The sequence below is a fragment of the Triticum urartu genome, chromosome 7A, assembly GCF_056163025.1.
Source record: "Triticum urartu cultivar PI428250 chromosome 7A, HENAU_Tu73, whole genome shotgun sequence".
Taxonomy (NCBI): domain Eukaryota; kingdom Viridiplantae; phylum Streptophyta; class Magnoliopsida; order Poales; family Poaceae; genus Triticum; species Triticum urartu.
The window spans coordinates 462,273,012-462,283,193 of NC_141879.1; the positions used below are offsets into that span (position 1 = coordinate 462,273,012).

The window sequence follows — 10,182 nt, forward strand, 5'->3', positions numbered from 1 at the left end:
GCTCTACTTTTGGATTTGAGGAGCCAATTACGACTCAAACCAATTGCGATCAAGCAAAATTTACATTTGATCTTGTGAAGTCCCGTTTGACCAAAGTCAACAACTAATCCAACTTTCCCCAACGCTTTTCTACGCAACCTCCGTTCAGACGACTAACACTATTAAAAACATTAAAGTGTCAATTTTGTCGTGTGTACCCCTTGTGCCATTTATATCTTATGATATACTGCTCCTATATTTAACTTGAAGAACCATTTTGCCTCATGCAATTCTTCCATCAAATGTTCGATGATTGGCACTAAAAATTTGGCAATCATTGTCATGGCGTTGAGGTGTTGATAATCTGTGCATAAGCGCCATGTGACATCTTTCTTCTTGACCAAAATCACAGGAGATGCAAATAGACTGGAGCTACGTTGAATCACCCATGTTTATAGAAGATCCATGACTTGCTTTTCTGTCTCACTCCTGTGTTTTGGCTTGTGCCTATATGGGCGGATGTTCACTAGTCGCCTCTGGCATTAGTGGTATCCTTGTGGTTCTCCGAACACATCTTGAAATTCTTTGATCAAGGCAGCAATCATCGGCATTGGTCGTGCAACCAGGATAAAAGTCTCCTTGTCTTGGCCGTCTTCGGCTAGACATGGCAACGGCAGTGCAAGGACGCTTGTTCTTTTTTAAAGGCGTTGCAGCAGAAGAAGTCAACTTAAGGGGTGTTCGGTAATCCTCCCGCTCTGTGAAATTAGAGAATCTGTGGAGCACCTCCTTCCCCACTCCATGATTTTGAACTGCCGCTCCTCCAGCTCCGGGAGGAGAGTTGTGGAGGGGAAGGAATCCGAACGGGCCCTTAGTCATAGTTGTTTATTTCATCTTGTAATGGCTTAATTGTGGTTGCCTTTATTATGCACTCCGCCTAATAATTACTCCCTCTGTAAATAAAGAAATAAAGAAATACAAAAGCTTTAAGATCACTAAAGTAGTGATCCAAACATTCTTATATTTCTTTTATATTTCTTTACAGAGGGAGTACTACATTTGTCCCATAATAAGATATTCCTACAATCCATATACTCACAATGATGCAAAGCTCTGGGGTTTAGTCTCCTTTTCAAAAAAAATGCAAATGACTAATATGCAACTCAATTATGAGCTGTAATGACATGTAATATCAGGTTACTAAGCATAGTAGATAGTACACCACAAATTGGTGGGATTGCTTTGGAAGATTATTGAATCTCCACATCGAACCCATCCACCATAGTGCCAACATAGTTACTCAACAGTCGTGGAAGATATGATCGTTCTTGTAAACAGAAGTTACATTTTTTATGATTGCGTGCGCATCCATGCTGAAGGGAACAACAATATACATCAACAATAGCAACAGAACCTTTTAAGCTAAGCTGAGTAAAACGTAGACATAGTTTTCTGAATAGCTGCAGTGAGCTAGCGATTCATCCTCTTCCTTTTCTTCAAACCGGGAACACAGTTCTGCCTAAATTCCCGAGGAAATCATGGACGGGGACTGCCCTGGGATGAACCATTCAAAGGGCGCCTCTTCATCCTCGACAAAATGGAGCCACGATATTGTTCGGGTGCTGGAAGAGCAAACATTTCATTGGGTGTTGGAAGTGCAGACATTCCATTATCTTCTTGGATGCCAGGGCTAAGAGTTCCTGCTTTATCAAGAATGTAAGATAACCACTCCAGGGATCAAACTAGCTAGAACACGAAAACAACAGGCATGCAATTCATCAGGTTACTAACGTAGAAAGATAACTTATTTGAAGATAGAGATCTGAACTCAGGGTTAACTTGTCTCACGTGGATAAACTATGTTTGTTAGCTTCTCAGGTCTTTATCAACAAGTCTAATAAAGCTGATGCTTTCATTATCTTGGTATATACATTCATGTAGTCCTGCCATAGTTTTCTATGCATGGGTCAGTTGCAACTTGTTGATGACCTGAACTGCCGTGTTCCTCTGGTTACATGAGTGAGTTTCAAATTTGTCAGTAACCTGAGACATGCAGGAAGATACCAACAGAGAGAAGGGACGTACCACTGTTAAGCATGTTTAATCTGGGATCCCAACCAGGCAGACAAGGCCCTGCATTCCTTTGCCATGATTCCTCAAACCCAGCAAGCTCATCTGCAAGAGAAGAAAAAAATAGTATCAGAAACAACATGAATAAGGGTTCCGGCAACAGAATGACAATAGAGTAGTAAAACCTTCACTCAAGTTCTGCAAAGTTTGCATGGTGTTAACTTTTCCATCGCAGTTCAGTTTTCTAGTCAGTGCATGACCCTGCAGCAACGGAATCATGGCTCTAAATCATTTATCCTTGGTGTAGTCCAAAGAAATAAAGTCATATGTCTGGGTTGTGAAGAAAACACACCTTATTGCCAATGCCACGTGCGATCCTGTGAGTTGCTTTACCACTTGTTGTGTCTGCTTCCTTACTTTCTTCCATTGTAACCTAGAAGACATTGAAGAGACAATCACCACCAGAACTTTGCACCTTAACAGATGACAGCACTGCTGAGAGGGACTTACCCCATCTCCACCACTCCTCCTAGTCGTTGAAGACATATAACATGCCCCATTTGAACCACCATATGTAAGAGTTGAGCTCTGAAACATATAGGTCTGTGGCTGTTGATATGATGTGCCAGCCCTGACATACTCTTTCCCAAATTTCTCATGTCTGGGTCTCTTATTATCTGTTAAAAGTTCTCAGCATTAGTACCCTGCCCTTGTTTTCAGCTGTTTTGTGAATCTTTCTGACATGTAAAAAGCACATATTCTCAACAGTCCTTCGATAAAAGAAAGAGAATCACATCTGAGTGAGGATCCAGGAAACCAATAACATGATAGCAGGCTAGCCTGGCAACAATACCAGCTAGCACTAAATCTTAAATGATAGCAGCAAAAACAAATTGAATTTGAATAGTTCTAATGTATACTACCACAGCTACAGGAATATAGGTTTACTCCAAAACAATCTTGTGGATTCCTGAGTCTATAAAGACAGAATTTGGTACAGAGTTCCAGGCCATATGGGGCATGCACTAAATTGCATAACAAAAAACAGCAACGAGCCATTACCAGTCATATATATTTATCTTCATTCAATCACTTACAGACAAGCTGAAACTAGATTGTGAAAAGTAACATGCAGGCAGCTGGAAAAACTCCTATTAACAGCATAACATAAACCAACCTTGAACTTCATCACCAGAGTCCTCCACATATGGCTCTTTGCTAATCCTTGGATGTTTCATAGAGTTAGTTCTCTTCTTCTCATCATGTTCATTCGCATCTGCACCATCGTCGTCGTCTGAAGGCAACTCCTCAATAATCGGCCCTTTTGGCCTGCTTGGTTCAGGACCTTGCTGCTGGAAGCCTCCTACATTTAGAGCTCTGTGTGGAGGGAACATGCTTGAACCAAAAATGCTTTGCTCAAACAGGCTAGGTCCAATCATAGAACCAGAGGGATTGGTGAAGAAGGGATCATCAAAGGGATTTGACCCACCAAAGAAACTGGACATAAGGTTCCCAGGTGGTACAAAGCCGCCAAAAGCAGGAAAAGGGTCCCCAAAACCAAAGAGACCACCTCTCCCGCCCCTTCCCCTTTGCATCTTGTACTGAAGCTCTCTGCCCAGTTAAAAGGCGTGTGAAATGTAAACAACAATGATATTACTTTTTGGAAAACTAAAATTGTGATACATGATATATGAAATCTGAGCCAAAAAGTTGTACTCAGTACTCAAATCCAGAAATCCAGATCTGTAAGTAGAAGTTAGAACAAAGCATACACTAACACCAATCTAATCTATCAAACATAGCAAGTAGAATTAAGAAATTTACACACCAGGGCCCTACTTCGCAAGCGTCTCTGACAGGATAAATAAATGGCATAAAAGTGTGATCAAGACGCTAATTTCGCTACAGTATTACATAAGGAGTAACAAAAAAGAAGCATCCGATCAAAGATATCAATCCAATATGTTCCATTCCAACCAAATCCCACTGGAATGGCTCAAAGACTGAATACTTCCTCTTGCTCAACTCAATTCAGTAGCACCGCTGCGGTGCAATGTGCTGTACACTTGTATGTTCTTTCGTGTTTAAGCCTACATGTTATGAATGCCACGACGGACAAATCACGCTGCTATTACCTCAACTAGGTCACAGCAGCAGCATCTATTCACCACGAAATAAAACTAAAAGTGAGTTTATATCCCCAACACAAACCCTAGCTCGGATTTTTGTCAGCACGCACGCACCAAAAAAGGCACGCAAAAGACCCAAAAAGACGCCGGGAAATGCCCTGGTTCCCGCCGGCGACGCCCCCGAGCCAGAATAGGATCAAGGCACGGATGGCGAGCAACTACCTAAACAACAGGACAAGTAGCCCAAAACGAGATGAAATCGCCGCGAAAAAACATGGATGAACCCCGAAAATTCAGTGGTGAGGATCGGAAATGACATGTAAGGATTTGGGGCGGAACCAACCGAACCTGAAGCTCCCGACGAGGAGCGAGGGACGGGCGAATGGGCGATCCGATCCGAGTAGGATGCAAGTGTTCCGAGCTCGCGATTTGAGAATTTGGGGAAGAGAAGCGGGGGATTGAGTTGCGCTTGGGCGAGCTACCTCCGTGTGCCGCGTGGTGTCCCGGGAATTCTCTAGACGCGGTTTACTTTTTTTTAGGGCTTCTAGACGCGGTTTACATGGGCTCGGGGCGGGTTAAGGGACTTGTCTCGTTTTACGCTCAGGAAAATGGGACGCGTTGGCCCATCTATTGTCTCGGCCCATCTCATTTACTCACGCACGCGTAACCAAGTCGAGGTTTCTCAAAAATAAATCGAGGTTTCTCAAAAAAAAAAAAAAAACGTAACCGAGTCGAGACAAAACCCATGTTTCTTTCTCTCTTTTTTTGCGGGGACGTGTTTCTTTCTCTATTGCAAAAAAACACGTTTCTTTCTCTGCCTAAAAAAAGCATGTTTCTTTCTCAAAGATAACCCCTCCAGAAAAAGAAAAGTGTCAATAGAGTCGTTGGGAAATCTTGCGACTTCCACTGCTGCGGCTAACGGTCACCGGATTCAAAGGAGAACCATATCTTAGAAGATGTTGCAAGCCGATGGAGAATCCCGGCGTCGGTGAGGCATTTATCCTTGTGACTCTTAGAGCCGAGGATCATCCCCGTCCTCCTTCAACCCCGGGGCCATCGTCATCCGTCGACATCCTCGACCAAGTGCTAGATGTCCCGATGTCAAACCACAAACTCAGATTTCGAGCTGGCTTTCCCTCTAGCGTTGCCTGGGACAACAACCATCAACCGAAGACTTAAAACTGCCCACTAGAAGAGTCGTCAAAAGACCAAGCTCACCGGCTCCTTAACTCCACCATGGACGAGAAGGGACTCGAGCTTGGCTATTATTCTTGCATGTGCCACCACTGGTACCGCCAAAAACAACGGCACACCACACACATTACCTTGTGCCGCCGCCTCCAGTGGCATGAGGTCACCACTTCGAGGTTGTAGACTCTCCAATCAAAAGGAGTAGCGAGGACATATTTCTACAAACCCCTCCGCGAAAGACACAGACGAGATAGTGACTGGGGAAGATTTATTCGATGTGACGTTGCTCGCAGTGGCGCCGCCAGGAATGGGCCAGGCCCGAGCCGCCTTCATGCACTGTGATTACTACATGCAACAAAGGGATTGGGCCTCACGCAGTATGCCACAAACCAGGCTGCCTGGGCACTGTCTCTACCATTGGTTGCTCGCAACATCAAAGCTATTACCGTCATATCAAAATATAAGATGTTTTTGTAGGCTAAGATAGTTTGTTGAAAGACTCACCTATCAGATTTGGTGCCACACCGAGCGGTGTGTATAATTATTTGGGGAAAAATCAATAGAAAATAGAGTTATCTGCGTAAATACTGTCTCTCATGACTGAACAGACACAATAATAAGTGACACTGAAATGAACTGAAGTGCGCACCTTTGGTAAACTACTGGACAGACGAACACCACGATCGCGGCCAACTAAGATGGATAGATGCATGCTGCGCACACTCGTGCACGCTGCATGGTGGCCTCATACGATAGGGCCAAACTAGTTAAAGGCTCCAAGGCGACAGGAGCCGTACGTGGTACTAGTAATCTCTTTTGGCATCTCGAGCTTATTCTTTGCCGCCAGTTGGAAGTTGGCATCTCAAAACCCATGGTCGCAAGCATGCACGCGCACCTAGCTAGCCACCTTTACTTCTTATTTTTTCAGTTCAGGATGTGTGCTAGCCACCTGCTGCCAGTTGATAAGTCGGGGTTCCCGCATACAGTTTATCTGACTGGCTGGGGATGTGCCACATTTTAGCAGCTTGTGTGCAGCATGTGTGCCTGCTGGGATTATATTAGCAGGCCGATCGGCCAACCAATATCCGTTTCAAAATACTAGGTGTCGTTGATTTAATATAACTTTGTACTGATTTTATACTAAACCAGCTACATTTATTTTTGGGCAGAGGGAGTATATCATATGGGTAGTGCAAGTTTTGCCTTTTGTGCCCAAAAGAGAAAGCTCGAAAGTTGGTGGAATATGCCATTGCCCACTGCAAGAGAAACCCTATAAATATAGTATACACGGCCAGACAGATGCACGGCAAACTAAAGCAAGTTCAGTGGATAATCTTTAGATAAGCTTACATGCAATATGTAACTGATAGTTGCGGTACTTAGCGAGTAGTGATCAGTAGCTTCACTGGGCAACAGATGTTGCAGCATGCGTAGCTGGTTAGTGCGTTGGAAGTACTGACTGGTGACTACTGAGGCATGCGAAAGAGAATATATCCATTGCATTTTTTATTTCGTTGTTAAGTCTTAGGGTAAAAGCGCTGCTGTAATCTCAACATCAGCATGTGCACCCCAGCCGACCCACTAACCATGCAAAGGGAACACTTGTTAAGCCAGCTGCAAGAATCTTCCCCAACAAATTCTGATGGGTGGATACGATTTGTCTAGCTATGTTACGTACTTACATGTCCCCGGGATCAAGGACGTGCTTACCGATGGTTTAGCGATAACGGCCACTTTTACTAGTGGAGGGAGCGTGATGGTTCTTAGGGGGGGGGGAGTCTGGTCATCTGGTGGCATCCTTTATTCTAATGATCATAATTCCGTTTACAATGTCAGATAGAAAATGCTATGATCCCAATTAACTGTAGATAAAAACTTATAAGTAAACCCAGCCAAATTATGTGCCACTATGTTTGATTCTTGCCGACAGTGCAAGAAAAAGACTGCACAGATGCTTTGCGCTAGTTGGAAACAATTACAGCAAGGATAGCAGGGACTCCAAATTTCGATGTGCTTTAGAACATCCTGTAGAAAATAAGGCATTTTTCACCTCCTCGCTGGTATAAGGTTTCAACAAACTCTCATTCATGTTGTAGTAATGACTCTAACCCTGCTTGAGATCCAACCCCCTATCCAACATGGCACGCCATCTGGGCGGTCAACAAAAGTCAAGGTCAGTCAACACAAGTCAAGGAGGTAGTCGAATCAAGCTCTTGTGGGTCCAAGCAAACCAACCTCGTCAATGAAAGTTCAAACAAACCTTCATGGTCAATAATTCAAAGGAAGAAGACCGTGTAAAAGACCATAGTGACATGCTACAAAAACATCACTCTTCTCATAGTGCCATGCTACAAGATCCCATCCCCCCCCCCCCCCCCCCCCACACACACACAACGGAAGGGATGCAAAGCTTAAGACCTCCTCTGCATTGTGGGGAGAAAACAAATACCTAGCTAGATTCACATCCTAGCTCCTCATACAATTCAGGAATAATCCAAACACCCATTTTAATCTTTCATTGTTCTATTTAAAGTAACTCTTAGGCCCGAGCTCCTAGATAGCCAGTTATATTTCCAAATATTCACATCATTTTCTCATAAACCCTCCAAATAACTTCATATTTAAGAACCTCTAGACCATACATTATACCTTGCCAAGACGCAGAAGAAGTCTTTGGAGAAGTAGTATTTAAAAGATGTCCATGAGGGTAATATATAACCTTCAGCAATCTGGCACACAACCTACTTGGCCAAAAGGATTTGGTTAAAAAACCTGAGATCCCAAATACCCATTCCTCCACTCCCTTTTGATCTCGCCAATTCGTCCGAGGCTAACCAATGAGTTTTTCTTTGATCTTGCTCATTAGCCCACCAAAAAATTGATAAAACCGAGACAAATCCTCACAAACTCTGCTTATTTGCAAATTTGTTACGAGACCTTTTCAAAAAATATAAATGTGAAATGATGAAAAAAAGATATTGAATGTAGACTATCTTTAGGTAAATTTGTCTCTCATGGTAGATTTGACACAATATTTACCTTAATCTACCTTCTATATTCCAAACTATTAAGTGACATTCTGAGAAGTTTCAGTGTATAAGTAGGCAACCAATCTAGCAAAGAAATAAAGTTCAAACTAAATGCAAACACAAGTAGGAGAAACCAAAAACACTAACAAAACAATTAATGCCTGCCGCTACTTATGTAATCTCATGCTCATTGATTCATATATTGTTTCATATTCTATTCATTTGTTAAGATGCACATCATGATATGAAGGTTAGGAGGTTCATACATGTGCATATGCCTCCAAAATAACCGATGAACTCATTTCTTGTGTTGTATGTGCTTTTGCCACTTGTCAATTGTCTCCGTATTATGAGCCCTCAACTGGGATCAAATTTTGCCTTTTCTAAGCACAAGTTGTGATTAAGCCGTTCCAAATGCTTAGTTAATCATCTTTTTTAGGTTAGTAGAGACGCACTCACCCATCACATGCTTTAACTAAGTACAAAATGCCCTACTTTTGGTTGCTTGCTTGTCCTCCCACAGGATTACAGGTGGTGGAGTACCCATTACCTGAACTCCTTTTCCTTCTCTTGTTAATCATTAGATTATTTGAAGTTAGATGGATAGGTAGGTGGTAGATACATTGGGCTTGGTTGGAGTAAAGCTTGCCATTAGGTCTATCTTAATCAACTAATCCAATTTTTTTGTGATGTCTTGCTTTCATGGACTGTTCAGTATTGACTCTAAACTAGTGCTCCTAATTGCTCATATCATTTAGAAATGTTTCCATCCTAATCGAGCATAAGAAACTTTTATTCTTTCCGCTACTAAATTCATATCTTTTTCCATGCTTATCTTGCAGGAAAATGAAAGGTTTTGTACACTATATAATAATATGTTTGTTTTCATGAATAAAGCAAATATATGAAAGGTTGATTTCTGTTGAGCTGTCCAAGATTGATTTTTTTGTGCGTGATTACGTGCATAGTTAGCTACTATAATGCATCTTAAGTATACTAAATCAGTAGTAGTAAACTACTACCTCCTTCTGAATTATAAGATGTTTTGGATATTTTAATATGGACTACATACAGACTAAAATGATTGAACATACACATTAAAACACATCTATATACATCCGATTTGGAATATCTTGCAGGTGTGGTGGTGTGGTTATGAGATATCCGTCCATGACCACTCTGCTGCACCTTCCTCTCTGTGCGCTTTGCTTGCTCCAAAATATCTTGTAGAGTGTTATAGGAAAACATCTTCACAAAATCTGATATTTCACTGTTGAGACCATGCAGAAATCTTGCCATCTTTGACTCCTCATCTTCATGAATACGAGCACGAACGAGCAGTAATTCCATCTCTTTATAGTACTCATCCACCGTGCGCGTGCCCTGTCTGAGGCGTTGCAATATGTTTCGGAGATCTCTTTGATATTGTGAAGGAACAAACCTTCGCCTCATGGCTTGTTTCATCTCTTCCCAAGTGTCCATGTGGTCACGGCCTAGCAGCAGTTGATTCCACCAAGTGAGTGCATAACTAGAAAACTCAACACAAGCAAGGTTTACTCTCTTCGGATCAGTAAGATTATGGATACGAAAAAGCTGATCACACTGCTCTTCCCAATCAAAATATGCATCGGGGTCTTCCTTTCCCGTGAACTTGCGGACGTGCAACTTGATTTTTGCTATGTCATCTCGACCATCTCGATCATGACGTTCTGCACGACGCCCATCTTCAGCAGCACGACGGTATGGGACACCATCATAATCATCAAAATCATCTCCATGACCACGAG

At 42.5% G+C, this 10,182-nt stretch overlaps 1 protein-coding gene across 4 annotated transcripts; it reads right to left on the reverse strand.

Annotated features, from left to right (window-relative positions):
- Window positions 1–1,105: 1,105 nt before the first annotated feature.
- Window positions 1,106–4,719, reverse strand: LOC125520750 (uncharacterized). 4 transcript variants are annotated; one of them, XR_007288806.2, is made up of 8 exons: window positions 4,524–4,717; window positions 3,224–3,657; window positions 2,557–2,723; window positions 2,399–2,479; window positions 2,232–2,307; window positions 2,062–2,151; window positions 1,825–1,983; window positions 1,106–1,676 (listed from the first exon to the last, which is right to left on the reverse strand). XR_007288806.2 is itself a non-coding variant. In XM_048685754.2 (7 exons), the coding sequence occupies exons 2-7, from the start codon at window positions 3,639–3,641 to the stop codon at window positions 1,513–1,515; spliced, it is 999 nt and encodes a 332-aa protein (XP_048541711.1). In that variant the 5' UTR covers window positions 3,642–3,657; window positions 4,519–4,719; the 3' UTR covers window positions 1,106–1,512. The 4 variants fall into 4 exon arrangements, 3 of the variants coding, with proteins under 3 accessions (XP_048541711.1, XP_048541710.1, XP_048541712.1); XM_048685754.2 differs by lacking the exon at window positions 1,825–1,983 and having other exon boundaries at window positions 1,106–1,679; window positions 4,519–4,719; XM_048685753.2 differs by lacking the exon at window positions 1,825–1,983 and having other exon boundaries at window positions 1,106–1,679; window positions 4,524–4,716.
- Between the last annotated feature and the right edge of the window lie 5,463 nt (window positions 4,720–10,182).